This window comes from Penicillium cosmopolitanum, assembly GCF_028827165.1.
Source record: "Penicillium cosmopolitanum strain IBT 29677 chromosome Unknown utg000006l:49.0-5199605.0:1.0-5204138.0, whole genome shotgun sequence".
NCBI lineage: Eukaryota > Fungi > Ascomycota > Eurotiomycetes > Eurotiales > Aspergillaceae > Penicillium > Penicillium cosmopolitanum.
Genome location: NW_026622676.1, coordinates 4,709,541 through 4,731,522, shown reverse-complemented (window position 1 = coordinate 4,731,522; position 21,982 = coordinate 4,709,541). Strand labels below are relative to the sequence as shown.

The 21,982-nt window shown below is 48.9% G+C and overlaps 8 protein-coding genes across 8 annotated transcripts; 4 read left to right on the top strand and 4 right to left on the bottom strand.

The window, feature by feature from the left end:
* Window positions 1-102: 102 nt before the first annotated feature.
* N7509_006301 (Saf4/Yju2 family protein) lies at window positions 103-958 on the bottom strand (the record flags this gene model as incomplete). Its single annotated transcript, XM_056630938.1, has 2 exons — window positions 103-575; window positions 643-958. 2 exons carry the CDS (start codon window positions 956-958, stop codon window positions 103-105), a joined length of 789 nt encoding a protein of 262 aa, XP_056490240.1.
* Window positions 959-1,486: 528 nt separating this feature from the next.
* N7509_006300 (anaphase promoting complex subunit CDC16) lies at window positions 1,487-3,829 on the top strand (the record flags this gene model as incomplete). Its single annotated transcript, XM_056630937.1, has 2 exons — window positions 1,487-1,583; window positions 1,641-3,829. The coding sequence occupies 2 exons, from the start codon at window positions 1,487-1,489 to the stop codon at window positions 3,827-3,829; spliced, it is 2,286 nt and encodes a 761-aa protein (XP_056490239.1).
* A 2,802-nt stretch (window positions 3,830-6,631) lies between these two features.
* N7509_006299 (uncharacterized protein) lies at window positions 6,632-8,087 on the top strand (the record flags this gene model as incomplete). The annotated part of the gene is made up of 2 exons (XM_056630936.1): window positions 6,632-7,586; window positions 7,651-8,087. 2 exons carry the CDS (start codon window positions 6,632-6,634, stop codon window positions 8,085-8,087), a joined length of 1,392 nt encoding a protein of 463 aa, XP_056490238.1.
* A 1,000-nt stretch (window positions 8,088-9,087) lies between these two features.
* N7509_006298 (uncharacterized protein) lies at window positions 9,088-11,272 on the top strand (the record flags this gene model as incomplete). The annotated part of the gene is made up of 9 exons (XM_056630935.1): window positions 9,088-9,276; window positions 9,341-9,510; window positions 9,587-9,725; window positions 9,786-9,876; window positions 9,932-9,962; window positions 10,019-10,445; window positions 10,493-10,694; window positions 10,753-11,177; window positions 11,234-11,272. The coding sequence occupies 9 exons, from the start codon at window positions 9,088-9,090 to the stop codon at window positions 11,270-11,272; spliced, it is 1,713 nt and encodes a 570-aa protein (XP_056490237.1).
* Window positions 11,273-11,482: 210 nt separating this feature from the next.
* On the bottom strand, window positions 11,483-11,961 carry N7509_006297 (DUF4149 domain-containing protein; the record flags this gene model as incomplete). The annotated part of the gene is made up of 2 exons (XM_056630934.1): window positions 11,483-11,655; window positions 11,730-11,961. The coding sequence occupies 2 exons, from the start codon at window positions 11,959-11,961 to the stop codon at window positions 11,483-11,485; spliced, it is 405 nt and encodes a 134-aa protein (XP_056490236.1).
* Window positions 11,962-15,170: 3,209 nt separating this feature from the next.
* xanC (transcription factor xanC) lies at window positions 15,171-16,224 on the top strand (the record flags this gene model as incomplete). Its single annotated transcript, XM_056630933.1, has 3 exons — window positions 15,171-15,282; window positions 15,337-15,837; window positions 15,902-16,224. The coding sequence occupies 3 exons, from the start codon at window positions 15,171-15,173 to the stop codon at window positions 16,222-16,224; spliced, it is 936 nt and encodes a 311-aa protein (XP_056490235.1).
* A 244-nt stretch (window positions 16,225-16,468) lies between these two features.
* On the bottom strand, window positions 16,469-18,264 carry N7509_006295 (uncharacterized protein; the record flags this gene model as incomplete). The annotated part of the gene is made up of 4 exons (XM_056630932.1): window positions 16,469-17,043; window positions 17,100-17,377; window positions 17,443-17,664; window positions 17,723-18,264. 4 exons carry the CDS (start codon window positions 18,262-18,264, stop codon window positions 16,469-16,471), a joined length of 1,617 nt encoding a protein of 538 aa, XP_056490234.1.
* Window positions 18,265-19,178: 914 nt separating this feature from the next.
* xanB (isocyanide synthase xanB) lies at window positions 19,179-21,375 on the bottom strand (the record flags this gene model as incomplete). The annotated part of the gene is made up of 2 exons (XM_056630931.1): window positions 19,179-20,701; window positions 20,757-21,375. 2 exons carry the CDS (start codon window positions 21,373-21,375, stop codon window positions 19,179-19,181), a joined length of 2,142 nt encoding a protein of 713 aa, XP_056490233.1.
* Between the last annotated feature and the right edge of the window lie 607 nt (window positions 21,376-21,982).

Below are 21,982 nucleotides of genomic sequence, written 5' to 3'. Positions count from 1 at the left end.
AATTCGTAAATTCTTGAAGTGGGATACTAATGGAAATAAAGCTATTCAAGTTGCTTCCCAGGTTTCCAGCGCCGGCGCCAATAAATCAGGTATTCCGAGATCTTATACCAGTGAGGGCTTCTTTTTGATACCCAAAAGATTGCCGCTTTTCTTGGACTTCTTCACTCTGCTAAAGGATGTTGATGAAGGCGGGGGCATCGAGATCGACGCCGCGGGCTTAGGCTCTGCTGATACAGGAGCTGCGGCCGGGGCGGGTTCCTCCTCCTCGTCAACAATACGCTTAATCCTCTCCCCATCAGCGGTCATGAATGCCTTGCGTGCAGCCTCTTCATCCTCCCTTTCAGCCTGCAGACGTGACTCGTCTACCTGTTCATGAATAGAGTCGAGAGCCGCCTCGTCGTCCTTGCCTTCATTTCGTGCAATGCGCGCATTTCGAGTACGGATTTCGTCCAGCGCATCCGCAATCGCCATCTCCCGCTTTGAATCGTGCATCTTCTCCTCCAACTCGGCCATCTTATCGCGTTCCTGTTGCTCGTGTTCGGCATTCTCTTCGCGTTCCAGTCGGTCGAGGGTTTCTTTCTTCGGTTTCATTGTATTTGCCGGACTTGGAATCGCGCCATGGCTCGAAGTTTCGCTTGGCACCCTTTTCGCATTCGTAGTCCATGTTCTTTGGATCGGTTCGAAAGGTGATCTCTCCACTGCATCGTGTGCAACGGATGAAGAAGCGATAAATGGGGATATTGAGGTATTTTTCTTCGAGGGTTTGTTTGCGGGCGTTGAACTTGCGTCCGCGGTAGATATATTCGCCACAGTTCGTACATTTCATAGGGAAAGGTGCCATCAATCGGACGGTGATGACTTTCGGGCCCTGCTTGCGCAGGTGCTTGGGTGTGCGCCCGATCGCACTGGGATCGAAATCGGGCGGGTAATATTTGGTCAAGACTTTTCGCTCGGACATTTTGGCGGGTGGTTTCTCTTGAGTTGGTGAGAAGAGAGCGAAGAGAGTAAGGCTGGGCGAGGTGAAGGTTGCTCGATGCCCTTCGAGGTTCGATAAGAGAAAGAAGTGGGGCAGGTGAGAGCTCGGCCAATGAAACCAGGTGTGATACTGCTAGGCCACACCGCTCTCCAATCTGCATTGCTTATCATCACATGACATAGATCACGTGTATGGTTGCTGGGACGAAAGGCAGTGTCGATGGGCGAACAGAAATCAAAGGAACTGACATTCGTGCTACTTCAAGTCTCTTAGTCACTGATTTCAAGTCTTTATCTTTTGAATCCAATCTTTCATCAGTTTACACGACCTTTTGATCCCGTCGCTGTGGCGGCTCCGTGCACGGGCCATTTGTTTTGTCCACTGCTCGACCCGCTCATGCGAGCAGCACCGCGCAATTATCAAATTCTCCGAAGGCGGATTGCTGGAGTTCATGCCCGCCGCCTAGCTCAAGCTTGTTCTTTCTGGCCTTGACGCGTCTGATCTGTGGTCATGGAACGGTACCTGCGCTCCTGGAGACAGGACGCGTTGAATCGCGGCCAGCATGATTCCGCCATCTACATCGGTGACAAGGTTCTTGCGCTCACCAGTATGCCTCCTGTCGCGCTTCAAACCCGAAGTTGAATACTGACTGTTCGCCGTGAAGATAGTGACTCGGATGCCTTTTGGTTGGCACAGGTTCATTTCTCCAACAATAACTTCACTCGTGCCTTGGCCCTCTTATCCCGCAAAGACCTCATCTCTCGAAGCACCGCCTGCCGCTACCTTGCAGCTCATTGCTACATCAAACAGAGCCAATTCGACCAAGCCTTATCGATATTGGGCGAGCACAACCCCACCGACCTCGTTCGAAACAGCAACAGTCGGCGCAAGATCCAACATCTCAATGGCCAAAGCCATGTCACAATGCGCAATGGCAAGCACCCCACATCACGAGCCGAGCGAGCAGAGGAACGAGAAAAGGAAGATGCGAATAATGTCCGATTTGAGGCGGCAATGTGCTACCTACGGGGCCTTTGCTTTGCAAAGCAGAATGCCTTCGACCGTGCCCGCGATTGCTACAAGGATGCGGTGCGGATTGACGTTCAATGTTTCGAGGCCTTCGATCAATTAATGAAGAACTCGCTCATGTCACCAGCCGAGGAATTGGAATTTCTCGAATCATTGGACTTCGACTCAGTCTCCTCGCCTGACCCCGCTGTGGCCCAAGAGGCGGCCGACTTTACGAAAATGCTCTACACCACCCGTCTCTCCAAATACTCTGCGCCAAATATCCTATCCGATGCGACAGAGACTCTCTCTACACACTACAACCTCGCCGAGAACCCGGATATCCTGCTTGCGCGTGCCGAAGCCCTCTTCACCCAGTGCCGCTTTGCCGAAGCCCTGGAACTCACATCCTCCATCCTTTCTACATCTCAATCCAACGAACTAACGACCACAAATAGCCCAAGCATGGCTGCCCACAGCCACCTTGGGCATGCCCCTGGAGTTTATCCGTTACATCTGGCCTGCCTCTATGAGACTGGAGCTACTAATGCTCTTTTCTTGCTCTCGCATATGTTGGCGGATCATGCCCCCGAAGAACCATATACATATCTTGCCATCGGAGTCTACTACCTCTCGGTATCGAAAATTGCCGAGGCCCGAAGATTCTTCTCTAAGGCTTCTCTACTTGATCCTCACTCCGCACCCGCTTGGATTGGGTTTGCACATACCTTTGCCGCCGAGGGTGAGCATGACCAGGCAATCGCTGCGTACAGCACAGCTGCACGACTTTTCCAAGGCAGCCATCTCCCACAACTTTTCCTTGGAATGCAGCATCTTGCGCTGAATAATATGTCGCTTGCCCACGAGTATCTTTGCGCTGCATATTCTATGTCAACAGGTTCTCCTGCGAGTAATGCTCCTGGTCTTCCGGGTAGTTCACCATCGAGCCCCCTCGGAGGCGATCCTCTCGTGCTGAACGAGCTTGGTGTTGTCTACTACCACCAGGGTAATCTACCCAACGCCATTGAGCTGTTCCAGCAAGCTCTAAAGCTGGCCGGATCTCTTCATTGTGAGCCGGGTGCCTGGGTTGCTACTCGTGCCAACTTGGGTCATGCACTACGCCGAATGGGCCGTGTTCCGGATGCCCTTCGTGAATTCGAGGAGTGCTTGCGTGTTGGTTGCGGAGGAACAAGCATGGGTTACTCTCCCTTCTTAGGTGGTGGCGCAGGAGGCTCCGCGGCCGTTGCTACAGCATCCGGGGTAGGGGGCTATGAAGATCGCGGACTGGTTGGGTCATTGCATACGTCGCGTGGTTTGCTGCTCCTCGAGGTTGGCCGGACTACTGAAGCGGTGACAGCCCTGCACGAAGCCGTCCGTGTCCTAGGTGCCAGTGGCGGTGGTGACGCTGCTGGTGGCGCAGGAGTCGCTGGAACACTGCTTTCGCGAGCACTCGAAATCTGGGCCTCGGAAGGCCATCAGAAGGATCGCAGAGCCATGGAAGACGGATTACGAACGTCAAATAACCGAAACTCCAGAATCCGCGGCAAAGATCGGATGGATGAATCGCGTCGGCGTGCACGTCCGGATACGTACACAGAAGAGTGGACGGACGAAGTCACACACGCCGCGACACCAGACACTGCTGCTTCGAACGCCACTGCGGAGGCTCATGTTGAGATGGAACTGGATGAGGAGGCGGATGGATTGTTACGTCGGGCTCTTGGTCGGATTCGACCCAGCCGTCAACGGCGTCCAGCTGAACCGATGACCCCGGAGATGAACAGTAACGACACGCCAGCGCGCAGTCGTGGGGTAAGGTCTGGTCGGAGCCAATCCCGACAATAATTGCGTTTGAAAAGTACCTGAGAGCGGTCTGGTTGGGGGGTTTTTTTTATTGAAGCATTTTGCAGCCGGCGTCGAGAGGGAGAATTGGGGATTGGTTATTATTTTTTTTTCCGGGGGTTCAAACTCGGGAGGCATCTGCATGTTGATACCAGTGCAGCACAATTTACAGCAAACGGCATTCAAGTTTACAGCTAGAATAAGACTATCTGGCCTTGAGTCTACCTATTGTGTTATCCAAAAATCCCAAAGTAAGATAGGTCAAGAGATTAATTATTTTGGGTTCGTTATTCTGCATCGAATCCAGCAGCAGCAGTCGATTCTACGCTTACAGTGGCGCCGCAAAAGTTTCCAACCGCATATTGGCCATCATTATTTACCGCCTTCTAATGGCAGACTAGTAGCTACCTTCTTTTCTATCTTATACGAGTGGGTACTCGTTGGAAACTTTGCGGCGCCACTGTAGCCTCGCCAATGTCCAACCCTGACAACGACAGTTAGAGTTCAATGTGGGCCATTTCCGTGGCAAACAAGCCTCGTACCGAGATTTGTGAACTGTGTAGCCTTGCGTTAGTATACAGATTACACATTGAGGAAACGCTTCTCTTCGTGGGACACCGAAGCTAAGACGAGGGCTAATATACTCTTTCTAGTCTAGGCAACGCATACACCAATGGCGGGTTCTTTAAGTTGATATACATGTTTTCATTCGACCATTTAGAGATCTACCGAGCGAAAATGAGATGTCGCGTATGCTGCTGGACGTACAGATCCCTCGTAGTAGGGGGGTTAAGAATTAGTATGTGTTACAATATACGGAGTATGAGCAGTGTCTTTGTATTTATTCAAACTTCTGGTCAAAGTGTTGGCACTTATAATTTTTTTTTCGCGTTCCCCACCCATTGGCTTTTTCATTTGAACATTCTTTATTCATTTAGCCGCCTGGAAAATACTAGCTAACACCTCGTCCAGGACAGTGTAAAGGATATTTGTCGAATACCAATATAGGAGACGCATCAAGTTTGCTTTATGTTTATGGGTGATGCGACACGATTGAGTTTGCTCGGCGCACTGTCCAGGTGTGATTCAGGGGTCAATTGTCTCATCATTTATCGTAACCACATGGCTGGAAGCTCAAGATTAAAGCTCTCGAAGGTCTTGATAACCTTGTTAGGACCTGAAACTCCTGCTCAGTTACGGAGTACAGCAACGGTAACTCCTTACTCTACTCTCGAGTCTCTACAATGTCCAAGTACGGAGTACTATCGTACTCCGTAGAAAGTCTTCACACGTTGGCCTGTGGATCCTGGTGGATTCGATGGGGCGGCAGGAAAAGTGCGAGACTCGTAGTCCGATACCCATTTTGAGATAGTGCAATGCTCACTGGATGCACTAGGAATGGAGTATAAGATACTCCTGGGAACTTGGACTTCAAGTTATGTATCAGAGATTTCGGATATGAAGGGGGTCCTAGCTTCATCCGGTAGCCCTTCGTTGGCAAAGTAAGCAATCACTTTATTGGACATCTTATATGATGAATCTACTCCCTACTAAAGCTACGGACAGTACTCTGTAGTGCTTTTGAAATCGCGATACCCTAGTTCAATGCCGCAGAATTGGATCACAAAAGCCCGCTAGTCACGAGTAACAATCGTTTTGATTGGACCACCTGGGCAGCTTACCTTTTCGATCGGTCCAAGTGTCGATCTTGTTGAGGCTCGAAACCGCCAGGTCAATTCGCCTACCAACTTGCAGTGATTCGTCCCTGAAGAGATTCCAGTTTTATGCAGGGGACACTTGATCACGCGCTATCTTTCTTAGTTCGTATTTGAAGCCACAATAGTCCGGAGTAGTATAGGGCTGTGGAAGGTAAAATCAAGATTGGCTGGGGCGTCGGCTATCAGGGCGGAGTGTATAGTGTATATGCAGGGCAATGGGCAATGGGCAATTCGCGGTGAGAAGTAGGTTCGAGTAGGTAGGTGCTCGTCCTAGTACTCTGTGAAGGTATGATACTCGTATAAATATAGTAGCAGGGTCCAAATAAGCGAGTGGATCAGAAATCACAGGGCTATGCAGAGATATGCGGAGTAAGAGTGAGGAGGTGCATATGCTTCTCCCTCGAAATGGGAAGGGGAAGCGGACACGGGGAATTCATTGGGTGAGCGTGGTGGGCGCAGACGTTGTGGTTGCTGGGCGTTGCCAAGAGGGCGGAGAAAAGATGGAATACTGTAGTTACTAGTAGTACGGAGTACTACGAGTATTTCACAAGCTCGTGTTAGGCTGACTGGAGTTGGGGGCCAAGGGGAGCAAGGCAGACTTGTTACAGACAGTATGCTGTGACAGTGTAGTATATAGTGTACTAGTATACCACACCTACTAGTATACATAGCCACGACATATACTAGTATATTATATATTATATAGTATATAGCATTCATGCCTACACTATAGACTAATACTATAGTCTATACTATAGTCTAAAGTATATCCAGCACTGGCATACTCAAATATACCTACAGTACCTGACTACGTACCTGTACCGCCCCATGACGCAGCGACCCACGCTGAGGCTCTTTCGCCAATCGCCCGCGCCCAAATCCAGCCGATCCCTCGGGAGCTTGTCAATCCTCCCAAATTCGGCTTCGTTTCAGCCTGCTCCCCCCTAAACTCGCCTTCTTCCTTTCTTCCCCTCTACAACCCCCCCCCCCCCCCCTCCTCCTCTCCACCTTTCCACTTCCCCCCTCCCTCCCCCATTCTCTCCATTTTTTAATCATCTGGAGTATGCGGTCGTGATCTTCTGGACCGATGACCGCGGCATATTCTATGATGCGACCGCGACGCGGTCTATCGCTGCTGTGCATCATCGCGTGCCTCTTTTACAGCATTATTGTCGCCATCTGGTATGGTGTCAACTCCGATCGCGATTATATTCACCCTCTCCTCACCCAACTCATCCCTGCTGGCCATTGTGCCTGTCAAACCTCGACAACCTTCCAATGCTCAACCTGTTTAACCTGCCCTGAACCCGCCCTCCAATTACCCACCACCCCAACTTGGAATTTCGAATACCCCCGTGATGCCCGCAACGACGCCTTAGAACAGACACAATGCAAGGTCGCATTCCCAGGACTCTTCGAGGATGTTGCGCGCGGGAAGCGACATTGGCGTTCTCAGGGGGGTCTCGTCACCGAGGACCTCGACGCCATTCAACTTCGATCCGGCATGGCTCGTGCCTTCATCTCTCAGGGCAACCTCCATGTTGTCGCCGCGCGATCCATGGGTGATGACCACCGAAAAAAGATTCTGGGAGTGTTGAGTTCGATTCACCGCGCGCTGGTCGCTGACCGGGATCGGGCCGACCAGCGTGACATCGAATTCGTCTTTTCCGTGGAGGATAAAGTCGAGGATGTGACCAACTCCGAACGCCCTGTTTGGGTCTTTGCTCGCACTCCCACCGAGGAAGGGGTCTGGCTCATGCCGGATTTCAGCTTCTGGGCCTGGGATAACCCGACCAATTACATCGGACCTTACGACCAAGTCGTCGATCGTATCCAGCGACTTGATGTCCCCTGGAATGAGAAGAAACCCCAACTTGTCTGGCGTGGAAAGCCCAGCTTTTCTCCGAAATTGCGCCGGGCCCTGATCGAGGCCGCCCGGGATAAGCCATGGGGTGACGTGAAGCAGGTCCAATGGTCCACGGGGGCCAACGTGCTCAAAATGGAGGACCACTGTCGTTATATGTTTATTGCCCACGTCGAAGGTAAGTTTTTTCCGCAGATGGTGAGGACTATGGCTGAAGGAGGGGGCGCTGACTGAATCTGTAGGACGTTCGTATTCCGCATCCCTGAAATACCGACAGGCCTGCAATTCCGTGATTGTGGCACATAAACTCCAATACATCCAGCACCACCATTACCTCCTGGTCTCCGAAGGGCCCCAACAAAATTATGTCGAGGTCGAGCGTGACTTCAGCGATTTGGCCGAGAAAATCGAGCCGCTCGTGGAAAACACCTCCGCCGCCGCACGCATCGCCCGGAACAGTGTCAAAACATTTCGCGAGCGATACCTGACCCCGGCCGCCGAAGCGTGCTACTGGCGACAATTGTTCGATGGATATAGCAGTGTTTGGAATAGCACTGTCAACCCTTGGTCCATCCGCCACGGCAGAGAGCGTGGCTTACGATACGAGTCCTTTTTGCTCCTAGAAAGTCCACAGCAGCTCGAGTTCCGAGCCGAAACCTTTTCAGGCTATTTCTCATAATTGCTGAAGCGCCCTGCTCTTTCGAACCGAAAATATAGAAGCCACGACATAACTACAACCATTGCATTAATGATAATCTACACATCGCCTCGCCCTCACCTTCACCTTCACCACCACTACCACCACCATCACTACACCATACCACACTCCCAGCGACTATGGAATCGCGGGATTCGTTGGAAGGGGCCCGGAGACCGGATTTGCTCCCGGGCGCGGCGTTCAAGCGCGCACTTTGTGATACCACAGCGACCTTTTTTATATATTGCACAGAGATACCTACAAATACAGTGACGAGGTCCATTGCTCATGTCAAGATCTTTCAGAGTAGAGTAGATCGCACGAGAAGAGTAGACTAGACTCTGAACAGCCTGAGGCTATTCATTGGTCCTGTCAGCGGACTAGGTAGGGGTCGCCCTCGGCCTATAAACAGTGAGCTGAAGTGTGGAATAGTAGTTAGTTAACTAGTACTACCAGCTATTGAAGCAAACAGGCCTCCTCTTGGGCATATAATTCCCGAGGTTCCAATATTGAGATACGCTTCTATGGTATCTACAACGAAAGAGGTGGTTCCCGCATTAGCCAATACTAGTATATTAAAATACTAATATATTCCAAATTCAAACCATGCCATCGTGCAAGCACGCCTCGATAAGTACAAAGTTTAAGACTGTAATTTAACTCTCCTTCCAGCGTAACCTCGACAGAATCTAGTCATCACACGATAAACGGAACCACGGGACCCTGTACTACACTTCGAGAGGTACCACGTCTGCCTCGCACTACCTCGCAAATACTCCAGTATGAGCAGTTTATGAGCCGTGATGATGCGATTGAGGCTGGTGGTGGTACCCTACTAAGAACTCCTGGTACCTGATCGGTTGCTACTGGGTGCTTCTGCCTCTCCTTTGTAACTTTTCTTGTCGACTTTCGCCGTTCCATCACTCACTCACATTCGCTATATCTGCTGTCTCTCTTCGTCCCTCCCACTCCTTCGCCCAAGATGGAAACCGAGCTCAAGGAGCCAAATCAAATTACCAAACCAGGAGTACTCTCCGGACCCGGCCGAAATATCCCCAGAAACACCTATCCCATTCAACAGGTCCAAATTGAATCTCCGGACGTCCGAGAAGACGTACAGGGTGTCGACTATATCGAGGAAAATGTGCAGTCTAGTGTAGCAAAGCCACTTGTGAGCCTGGGCTCTGGACCTGTTTTCATTACGATTGATTTCCCTGACTAACCATTTGATATAGTGGGCATTGATCGTTCTGACAATCCTTTCCTCCACCTTTCTCTTTTCACTTGACAACACCATCGTTGCAGATGTGCAGTCTCCAATCGTTGAACGGTTTGGGGAGGTGGGCAAGATGAGTTGGCTTGGGGTTGCTTTCGTTCTATCAGGCTCGGCCACCATCATCGCATGGTAAATTCGATCTTTTTCTCTAGCTACTGCACTCATCCCGGTAGTATTGGCTACTAACAACTATCGATATACACAGGGGTAAGCTATTCGGCATCTTCAGCGCCAAATTTCTATACTTGTTCTCCGTTGTGATGTTTGAGGTGGGGAGTGCAATCTGCGGTGCAGCTCCAACCATGAATGCGATGATTGTGGGTCGTGCCGTCGCCGGTCTCGGGGTTGGTGCCAATATCCAACAATCTAAACCTCTCTCCCGATACTAATATATGCATCTGCAGGGTGCTGGGATGTATTTGGGCTGCTTGACATTGCTCTCGATCACTTCATCAGTCCGCCAGAGACCACAGTATATGGCGCTCACAGGGATTAGTAAGTGCCAATTGAATATAACCAAAGAGATCAAAGAAGCTGAGAAATCGAGCAGCATGGGGCCTTGGGACCGTTTTGGGGCCTGTGTGAGTATTTTGCATCGACGTTCTGCAGTCATTTTGTCTAATTGCCTTGATGGCAGGGTCGGTGGCGCATTTGCCCAGAATCGACATGCGACATGGCGCTGGTCGTTCTATATCAACCTCTGCATCGGAGCGGCCTTTTCCCCGATTTATATTTTCTATCTGCCTCGTGGTGATCCCCAGAAAGTCACGAGTTTCCGACAGAAGCTCTTACAGATCGATTATCTGGGAATGGTCTTGAATGTCGGAGCTTTTACAGCCCTAATTATGGCCATCAATTTCGGAGGGAATATATTTGCGTGGGATTCTGGTCGGGAAATAGCGCTTTGGGTGGTAGGAGGCGTGGTCCTGCTGCTCTTCATTTTACAGCAAGCTTTCAGCGTCGGTACTACGGAGACCGAAAGAGTGTTTCCAGCAGACTTTCTGAATATGCCTTTGATGTGGCTTTTGTTTTGTCTCATGAGCTGTGCGGCTACATGCGTGTTTGTAAGTGACATCGATTTCCTACTAGACTCCGCTGACAATCCTCTCAGGTGCCGACATACTACATACCACTGCACTTCCAGTTTGTCCGAGGAGATTCACCTTTAGGGGCAGCAGTCGGACTGCTCCCATTTATATTCCCTATGGTATTTTGTGGCTTGGCTAATGGTGCTGCTATGACAAAGTTGGGATACTATATGCCGTGGTATCTAGTGGGAGGGATTCTGACTGCGCTTGGAGGTGGCTTGATGAGTATATTTACGCAGGCTCTCTATAATAATGCGAAAGCTAATCAATGGTTCAATCACAGCGACTGTCAACGAGAACACTTCCACTGCGCATATTTATGGGTATTCGGCATTGATAGGTATCGGCGCTGGAATGTATATCCAGACGGGGTTTTCAGTGGCCCAGGCTAAAGTAGCCTCGTCGCGCGCATCCGATGCAGCCTCTTTTATTGCTCTGGCACAGAATCTCGGGATTACTCTTGCTTTGGCCATTTCCGGTGCCGTTTTTCAGAACCAGGCCCTTGACGACTTGCAGACTCTGATACCCCAGTATCCTCGAGAGACACTTCGCGGAGCAATCCTTGGCCCAAGCAGTGGTCTGCTAAAACAGCTACCGGACACAGTTCGCAAAGAAGCATTGTATTCAATTGTCAAATCAATGTCCCACACCTACTATCTTGTTGTGTTTGCAGGATGCTTGGCTGCTGTGGGGTCTCTTTTCATGAAGGTATGTTTTTCTCTCAGCCATGAATCGGAATTGACTCTGAAAGCTTGATACAATAGAGAGAACGCATCTTTATCCAAGCCGCCAGTATGGGCTAGTCATCTAAGGGCTAGTCCTACAGAAGAGATAGCTTCACGATAGTATTCTGATAGCTTTAGACGTCTAATTCAGGAGCTAGATCCTGCAATTTTTATGGAAGAGCAAGGACATACATGTCAACCACTCTTAGTTTACAATGTATTGTATCCCACGAGGGCCAATAACAATGCTATAACCTTTTCCAGCTATTATATTCGTAGCGCAGCGAGCTAAAGTCCCTCGAGAAGAGAGGACGAGAGCGTAAAACCATACCAAATGGTTGCGACCAGCGAAATCGCATTGAGATGAATGGACATCGCATGGTTGAATGAGAATTCCTTATTTGCGCGGTGAACCTTACCCTCATCATCAAGTTGATCGCCCTGCTGCTTCTCCTTAGCATCTGCAATATCGTCAGCCCAAGAACCCATTGTAACCGCAGCTCTCACCACGACAAGCTGTCTCAGGAATCCTCACCATGAACAGCCTTCCTGACCAGCGACGTCGTCGTAGTACGAGGCCCATAAATCGCCCAATTCAACCCTCCCGTCCCCAAAACAACAAGTAATGGCCCCGCGCTCCAAAGGTCATTCATCAGCGAAATAATACTATAAGGCGGGTGCGTTGCGGCAGTGAGAACCACCAATCCGACTTGCGAAGCGAAGTATACGGGGAAAACGCGTTTCTGTAGCGTGAGGAACTCCCGCATGGGGAGGTATTTGAAGCATAGTTTTGTATTGACGAAGGTCTGTTTTGTTTGGCGAGTAGAGTGAACGGGTTAGGCTAGGTCTTTGGTGTGTGGGTGGAAGGGTGAAGTAGTTACCTGGTAGAGTTGTGTGCCTAGTAAAGTGCCGTATGCGAAAAGGTGGTAAGGGAGGAGGTGCCCTATTGTTTGCAGTAGGCGTACCATGACCGGTAGAGGATGGGGTAGTTAGAAGATGAGATAGAGGGAGCTATCAAAAGTTGATTGGACACAGCGAAGGGGTGGTGGTGTTCAAGTTGGGAGAGTCGTGAGGGTTTTTGGCAGGGCTACAGAGAGGAGGTGAAAGTGAAAGTGAAAGTGAAGGTGAGAATAGCGAGAGTGAAGTCAGGTTGTACGGACGAGGAAGAACCCTGGAACCAATCCAGGTGGACGAAAATGGCTGCCTGGCGCCAGCTGACGAGAACGAGGCCGTTGCACATTTCACTCGCTGACGGGTATTTCTAATTCGAACTTGAATTCTAATAAGCATACTAGCTGCCTTTCTGCTTTGGAAATACTGTTTGTGTTGGTTGTGATTGGGTGACGTTGGTGAGTGTGCGGGATGTGGCGGAGTGATATGCCCTAATTGGATAATGCCATGCCGCACCGCACCGCTAGTTGCGGCCTTGTTACTGGTGAGATATAGTTTCATTTTCACGTCCATCAGAGCCAGATACTAGTAATTTCAGAGAGAGAAATAATCCGATGATATTCGGGCTCCGCTACTAGTAGTTATTACCTACTAGTACTTACTACGACCCGGGCATAAGGCATGCCAGTGCCTATACTCGCAAACCTCCCCAGACCGTTGGTAGGGAAATCTGAACGATTCGGTGGCAAGTCGAGACATATTTGCCATCCAGGGCCCAGGTAGTTAGTATCTCATGATTCCTCACTATGGCCAAGATCCCAAGTCTCAATGTGAGTTATCAATGATCGAATTGGGGAATTGGTAACATGAATAAATGAAGATTCATCATCAGTATCGCCAGCAATAATTGGTCCCGGGATCCGAAAGTGTTCGGCCGAGTCTATGGAGTACGATGGGATTATCACTATTGAGTAATTTCGGTAAATTAATTAAACCAACTTCCCTAAGAGCTAGGGCTTATAGTCTCTAGCATGGCACTGTGAGGCTAGTTTTACAAAACTGGCTTGCTTTTCGATCGTGGCAAATACCCCTCACAAGAGGGCAATTTATTGTAGATAGGTTTGCTCCGGTGGGCTTTATAGTGTTATAACCTATGCTTGACTAATCATTGCTATTGTGGTGATAATGAGGAAGGAAAATTTCTGCAAATGGGTACTACCCTGTGCAACTTATCCATATTTTGTAGCTGATAGGGTGAAGGCCACTTTTGCGGCCAAGAGATAAACGAAATTTGGAATCAAAGAAAAGAAGAACAAGTACAATTAGACGGTTGAGGGATGGAGGATAGGCGGGCGAGGTTACACATTTCAGGGCTCGTGCTTTGGAATCATGCGCGATGGCGAAACCAAGGATAAATTCAAGCGAGAATTTTGGTAGTTGGTGCCAGAATTAGTTTTCTGTATACGGGATAGAAGTCTCTCAAATGCCAATAAGCTGATAGTATCAAGGAAAGTCACGATGACAGCAGGGTCTGTAACTATGCCATGCAGTGTTGGTTGCAACACGACAACCCACAGTCCTGATTCCACTGGAAGGATCAATTGCTATTCAAATACCATGTAGCCAGCGACTCAAACAGAAAAATAGAACTTGCAGCTGTCGTAACCCCAGAATACCCCCCACCATTATCCGGAGGCATTGTCGCACAAGGTATTTGTCTCTCCCTTTTAGTCCACAGTTGAGTGAAACCGGATGCTCCGCCATCTTTTGTCACATTGGGATCTCACATGCATTCCATCGGGACAAATGAGGACGCTCTGAGAGCCATCCACATGGCATCAACAAGGTTCTGGCGGTCCGGGATTCCCTGGTTTACATGCGCTGAAGAGACGCCAGGACACGGGCAACATAGGCCCACGCTACCAGAGCATTGGCTACCCCTGAAATTATCCTGAGGCGGGCTGACCTTGAGGAGTTGTAAAACCTTGGTCGATGGCCATTTATCTCACTTCGTGGTGGCATCAATCGAAGTGTTCGCTCTTGGCCACAACTTTTCTTGGACCCGATTAGTATCCAAGTCTCCCAAATATGTGGCATGGTAATATAGATCGTGGGCTATGCTATATCCCATTTAGGAAGGAGCATCTGCCATCTTAGATTGATTGATCGATCGATTGATTATAACACAAAGTACAGATGCTGGGACGGCCATTATTCCGGCCTGGCAGGGAAGTAGATTTGCAGCATAATGGAATCATCAACTTAGAACCAACTCATTTCTTTCATTTTAATTATTAAAATTTGACAAAAGCCCACATCTAGCTTGACACAAATCCCAATATGAACTTTCGGTCATGTCTGGCGGTGCCCAACGCAGTTTGGTGACGCTCGTCCGGCTTATTGTGAACACCATTGCTATAAGGATTTGGCTGGGAAGAGCCCCTAGTTATCAAAGTAGTACGGTTATAATAACACTAAGTGCTTGTGGAAAGATCATCCAGAATATGGGCGTCCCACGCTTTCCTCATGATTCCAACCTCATGTGCTACGCCACATCTCAAACCGCTGGTAGCCGAACCCATCCAAGGCACACACCATATCCAGTGACTGGATAATCCCAGAACTAGCCCCAAGGTGTGGATACACTGGTGGAACAAACCTGGCGTCATAACGCATCAAATGAGAGTGTAAGACGAGCGAGAGAGGAACCCTCTCCACCCAGGGTGAGCCAGCTGAGATGTGCGAAGTCGCATGGACCCGAAGTATCACGCGGCTGAAAGCCTTGATCTCAAGTCCTTGCCAATTGTCTTGCGAGAAGACTACTGGCTCTCTGCGTGCTGTCGTACAGATGCGTGTCACGGTGAGATTGACTCGAGTCGGCAATCTTCCTTCGTCAGTGTTTCCCTCGTGGGTGTGCATGGAAGCCCGGCCTGTATAAAGACTAGTATTATGACCCAGGGTGACCAGTGTCAGTCTCCCGCTGCATGTTTATAGCACCTGAAGATACCACCAAGTCGGGAATCTCACCTCACCCCTCAAGCAATAAAGAGCTGTATCTTCACGACTTATGCGAAATAAGTCCAAAATGAGAGCCGAACAATCACCCAAGTCCCCAAGCAATGATGAGACATCTAGTCAAAAGCAGGATCCTTTAGAGAGACGACGGCTGCAAAATAGACTATCTCAAAGAAACCACCGTTAGAATTCCAGTCCGAATGATACTACGGTAAAGCGAAGCTGATATAAACTAGGTCGAAAAATCAGAGATCGAATCGCCAAACTCCAAGAGCGCGTGATCGCGAACGAGCTTCGAGCTGCAGCTGCTTTAAATGGATGGGATCAGCCCTACTCTCCTTCTCCGCTTCTATCACCCCGTCACGTATCCCGCCCTCAGAATGACCTACAAGTCAACTCCCGCGACACATCACCTATGGCCAAGGAACCGCCAACGCCTTTTACCCCTTCATACAACATCACGCAAACATCTATATGGCCTAGTGATTTCAATTTTGCGCAATCCTCCGGGTGGATAACTGGAGAGATACCTTTGACGATCGATGGTAGAAGCTTTATGAATGACACCATGTGCTACGCGTCTTCGGAAAGCAGTATATCTACCGGCATACAAGTACCAATGGGGAGCTGCCATGAAGGAAATTTGATGTACGATGCGTTTTCAAGTCCAATTCCAATACATACAAATCCAAACAATGGAGTCCCAGCGAGCCAGTCACTCTACTATGTTGCGACAGGTGAGGCGCCAATCTCGAAAACATAAGCTCTTGATGCGATGCTGACATATATTCATTCACAAAGAGACCTCCCTTCCACAGATGCTGCAATCTATGAGCAATATATATCCCCAAACGAAAATAATTGTCCTCGTACCGCCAGAGCCCACATCACCCTATCCATCTCCATCTCCCTCCCTTCTGGGAAGCAATGTGTTAGATGGGATTTCGTCTCCCCAGACAGGAATTCAAAACCCGTCATGCCAGTGTCAATCACAGTCCGCTCATTTGGCTCCTAATAATGTGCAAGCCCTCTCCCGATGGACTGCCCCTGGATCCATTTCATCGGGCTGCCCCTCGCATAAAATCTCAACGCCATCTGGGGGAGGCTTTCCAGGAATCAGGTGATAGAGATGTACGAGAGAATAGTTTTCTTGTTAGAAGTGAAACTATGCTGAAAGTATCCGGGACTTCGTGTCCAGATAATTATAGAGACCGAAAGGACGGTACAACCTAGAAACATATCGAGAAAAGGCTTACTGGACAGCCACTGGGGGAGCTAAATGATTGACAGAAATATGCCGAACACATTCAAGATCTTTTAATTTTGTACATACTCCCAAGACCTGTCACCATAAAATCTAGCGAAAGGCTATAAACCAGGTGGTTGGAAACCTGTGATGAGTTCCTCCCAGAACATATCATCGATTCCTAGAAGGAAACTAAGGTCGGGACCCATGGCAAGAGCAGGGTCATGTTGTGCAAATATCCGGGGAAAGTATTGATTGAACCAAGTCTGAACTCTCCTTGTCTTCATTTTGATCCGGTCAACCAGCTCATCTGAGCCACCATCTCCTAACCAATGAGCGCGTGCGAACGCATTGCCTTGATCTGTCTTCTGTGTCACCAACTCAAGTATTTGTGAAAAGTCAAGTTCCGTTCGAACCAAGTCTACATCCCAGCCTTCAACTTTGGATAAGCAGAGACGAGATGCGATAAGCAGACCATACGCCAAAAGACCCCAAAGGGCGTATGACGCGGTAAAGATCATATGATCTGGCATGGAGAGATATACTTCGAATAAAGACTTTGTCGCTGCAAGGCATTTCCACATTGTGTCTAACCGCTGCTGTCGGGCACCAGTATTCGCATTCTGCCATAGAGGGTCATAAAGTCCGGCCTCATAGAGAAAGATTCGTGCTGCATGAACATGGATGAGCCATTGGCCTAAGCAAGTGTCAGTAGCTGCGTTGGCAATAATCCAAACTAGGGAATAGTCTTACAATTTCCGTTGAACTTGGTTGCCGATTGCGTGAGATTTGTTAGTTGCTGTTCTAGATAGCGAATATGCATCGTGATCGGAGCCCAGGAGCTGTGAGGTCCATGTGGATCATCGAACGGTGCTACCTGGGCAATTTGTTCGACCAGGCTTTGTAAACGAACATGCAGAACCAACAACTCATCTGCTGGATGCTTTCCCGTTTCGACCAGGATTTGCAATGCCTGGTTAAGATGCCGGCTGTACGGTATTGCATCAACACGTCGAAATACAGCAGATGCCCTAAGTCAGGACCAATTAATTAGCAATTACCCAATAAATGGCGTTGGTCTCGAAAAAAGACGAACACAGAGGTTACATAGAAACAACCCAATAGAGTCCTGCGGTCCTCATTATCCATGCGATTGGTTTCCTCTGCAAATCCATAGCTTGATCTTGATGCGTCAAATATCACTGTGCGACGATCATTTAGGTGAGCTGGCTTATCAAACCCGAGGTCGGCAAGAACTGCAAGAGCAAGATGAAGAAGGTTTGTCATTTGAGGGTTTGCCTTGAGATGCCCATGATACCTATAGAAACGCATCAGCTTCATTATTTATATTATTTTTATATGCCAAGGTTCTTTACCAGGCAATGGAGATCAGCAAGGCCTGCAGGATATCACGGGTTTTCTCTCCATCAATCAACAATCGCTTGGCGAGCTCCTCGGTCAAAGCCGCACCCCGTCGAATCTGGAGAGCTCTATTTTGATAGGAAGCTGCCACTACCATAGCCTTGAATAGACAGGGGTGATTGTGTCGAAGCACTGATGCCGGTTCGTTGGGAGGCGTAACAAATGGGAAGAAAATGCTCAATTCGCTTCGAAAAATAAAGCAAAGTGCTTCCGCTGGCTCGTTCTCTGGCCAAACAGTGTGACCCGGCAGGATAGATTCCACTGGAAGAGACACGGGTCGAATTGAGTTATCTGATTTCTGGTAATTGACTGACTGAGCGCCTTCGTGCTTCTCGTTGGTTGTTAAGGTGGATCTAGGGATGTCATGTGGTGGAGTTGAGACAGCCAACGGGTTTTCATTCTGTCGCTGAGAATGAATGTTATTCATCAAAGAGTCAATCTGTTTCTCTAGCTTATCAAAGCGCCTAGTAATAGTGTTAGGGATCAAAATCTGCATCACTGAATTTTGACGGAGCTAACGAACGTTCGAGGCAGAGGGCTTCTGCGCCTACGAGGCTCCTGCGGGACACATTGTTTACTCAATCGAATACATCTGATTTAGAAATGTCAGCGGCGCTTGTAATACGTGAACCATTGCGACTAGAAACATGCCGTTGACATTTGGGCGAATCGGTGGGATCATAGATGCAGCGGACCTTGGACTGCCGACAGGCTAGGCACGCATGGGCGGAAGAAGCGCGACCGCTTGGCTGAGGCTGGCTCATACTGCCGGATTAGATATAGTATGCGCTCCACCTGTTCGAGAGATGGCTTGTTCAAGAGGCTTGAGAGTGCAGATGGAGGTTTCGGATATCTCGGACACGGAGGCGGGGCCTTGCCCCAGCCATGCGGAAGTATTATTGGCCCACCATTATTCGCCACAATCTGTAGGTTGTACATACTGTACAGTATGCAAAGTGGAGAGTCGTGATATACTCCAATTAAATTACGAGAGTAATGGCTCATTTCCAAATAGCTACTTGTAATAATGCACCATCTGCGACGCTGCCGAGCAAGTGACGGCTAGTGTTTGATAACAAAATTGTATAGAGCGCGAAGTCCAATATCGGTCGTCACTAGGGATTCCTAGTATACTTCACATTATTTCTCGGGGATTTTGTAACGCTTAGGAACAACCATGATCCCCCGAAGGAAGCTGTTGACAAATGTCAATAGATACTGATTATACAAAACTAGTTTAAATTCACATGCTATTCGCTTGATGTCTCTTTCGCTTATTTCGTTCACAATCTGACCACATTGACACAATGAATTGAAGGCTGAGAACCAACACTTGAATCAGCAGTAGATCAAGCAGACCGACCCAGCTCAAAATTGAAGAACATAAGACATCCGGTTCGCCCTCAAGGTCTAATCAAAATGAATGCGCCATAATTCACGGTCGCAATCTGCCTTATAACCAGTTCGGGTATGGAGCATGGCAGTGTTATCGCTGATCAATAGATCACCCTTCTCCCACTCAAAATAGAGGCAGACCCGAGGATCATATAAGACTCGATCAATGATATTTAGCAAGCTTGGATGATCATTCTCGATTGTCACATCACATGTGGAAAATTTGGTCTTGGTCGAATCCCACGGCTGGTGCCAGCGCAGACAAGGCAAACCTGAAATTGGGTGCGTTACCGTCAACGGGAGATTGGTCAATTTCGCGTCCCAGAAACCATCATTGTCCATGGCCCAAGTAATACTCTGCAGACGTTCCGAAGTCCATGGAAGTGGTAGATATCTGAAGAAGAGTCGCGAGCTCGCGAAGAGTGTGTACCCGCTTCCTTTCGGTGCGGTGGCGGGACATGTGAAGAATTGATAGCCGGGTGGTCTCTGGACTTTCTTTTTCTCTCCAGTCACAGGGTCATCAATTTCCTCGAACTTGAACATGCCATCAAAATGCATGGGCATAGCCTCATTCGAAGTAACATTGTTACCCATCTTGTCTACGCGTCCAGCATCACGCACCTTCTGGATAATACCAAAGCTCCATGGGAGAATGGTTCCTAGCTCGCAAGCCGCCTTCACATATAGCTCTTCCTCAAGAGTCCCCGTAAAGCCGCGGAGAATTACAGGAGACATGATGTTGGATAGCTTGCGGACTTTTCTCATGGGAAGGGCGCTGATAGATGGAGTTGGATTAACGTTGTCAATGTCGGCAGGTCTTATGATCAATCCACTCGGGTATAAATGCTCAAATTTGACGGAAACCCCATCTTCGGCCCAATTGAATATGTCAGACTTCTCTCGGAAGTAATATGGTTGACCGTTTTTATACACAAGGTCGTGTGTGTCGCGAACATCCTCGGCATGGACGGTTCGATATGAGCCGTCCAATCCAACTGCCACTGATGCATGCCAAGGTGTATACCCAAGCGATCCACGGAGTTGCGGAATCAACGAGACAGATAACTTTCGCTCTCCTGCAGATTCGTGAATGGATAGTCGAACGTAGTCCTTCCGGTTTGCTTTGATAGCAGCGGCGAACATCTTACCGCGCACAATCATCTGGCGCGCAATCTGGGAAACCTGGGCTTGTCGAGCACGCTTAGAAAGATTGACCGTGGAGTCCTGGTGCGCGAGATCTTTTGTCAAAAATTTGATATACCCGCGATACGTCAGACAAGTGTCGTTGTCAGTTTTGATGGCCTCGTCAGGGTCAAATGATGGATCGCCAAAGACGAACATTAGTTCGCGACGGAGGCAACTTGCGTGCGCCAAGTAGTACGCCTTCGCGGCTTCAGGAGTCTCTGATTTGAACCAAGGATGCTCGAGAAGCTCGAAAAGGCGAATAAATTTCACATGATGGAGGCCCTTTTCCACGGCCATTTGCCGCAAGGTCTCTCCATAGTCCCAAACAGTTTCGTCAGGCACACCAAGAATATCTGGAGGCATTGAGTTAGAGACAAGAACATCTTGAGCATTTATTTTGGGTCCTACCGTTATAGACAAGACCATCAGAACTGATGTATACGTCAGCACCAGGCTCGTATACTTTGCCGATGCTGTCGCAAAGCCCGTTGAGATGTGACAGGGCCAATTCTTCACCAAAGTCGGGCATCGTCCCCAGAACTTTGTCTCGAGCATTTGGAGACTTGAAAGGAAAGGCGGGCAAAATCATGCGGATCGGTTCCTGTTGCTTGACCTGTTCCATAACAATAGGAACGAAGGACTCCAGTCCCTTCCACGAGCCACCGGTCTTTTCGTAATCCACCCCATAACTTTCAATAATCTTTAAAACGTCGACGGCCATTTTGCGATCGGTAGAATGAATGGTAGAATCAGAAAAACATGAGCTCTCAAGGTGGAGGTCATTTTCGTCGTGTTTTGTAGAGGCTCTGCCGTTTGCGGTAACTGGCGGATCGGCGATACCTAGGGCAGCCATCGGATCGGGGCCCATGACATCGGAGTCTAAAAATGGTTCCGACTTCGCAGCATTTATGAGAATAGAAGACTGTTCTTTTTGTTCAGCCTGGTCGGAATGACCGACTCTATTTTGGGTGGGTTTCTGTGAATATAGGACTGGAACATTTTTCGTATGGGGTGCGACGGCGATCATGGTGACCGTAGTTGAATGTGGTGGGTCACACTGATGTCTTGTTTCCTTTCAATAATGACTGGTCGAGTTTTTTGGGAAGGAGAGCTTTCTGCTTTCTCCTTGAAATATCTAGTACTCAGAAAATATTCCGAAACTACTCGATTTCCGACAGAACTTCATCTCACTATATACCCGACGCCCTTCTCCCTTCCTCCGTTCCGGGCAACTAACTACTAGTAGTAGGAACTTTCCAACCTCATGCCCATTCCAACCCCATTCAGCCGGATGACTGTGTTTAGATAGCATTGCGGACTCAGATACCTGGGATGAAGCTGAACTTACCAGATCGGAAAGAACCAATCCATGGGTTCTGTACAACTCGGAGCCGGTGGATCTCCGTCTATTCTCCTGCGGTGAGGGTCTAGAGCGGGTAAACCGCTGATGGTGAAACTAACCAGCCGTTGAAAACAACCCTGTTAGAGAAGAACTTCAATTGAGTCGCTGATGAGTGCATCAGGGGGATGTATGAGGCGCAGACGTGTAGAGGTTGTCAGCATGGTCCATGGTCCACATAAGACCTGTGGCAATGGCAAGGAAAAGGATATTCCTAGAATGGCCCCGCAGACAA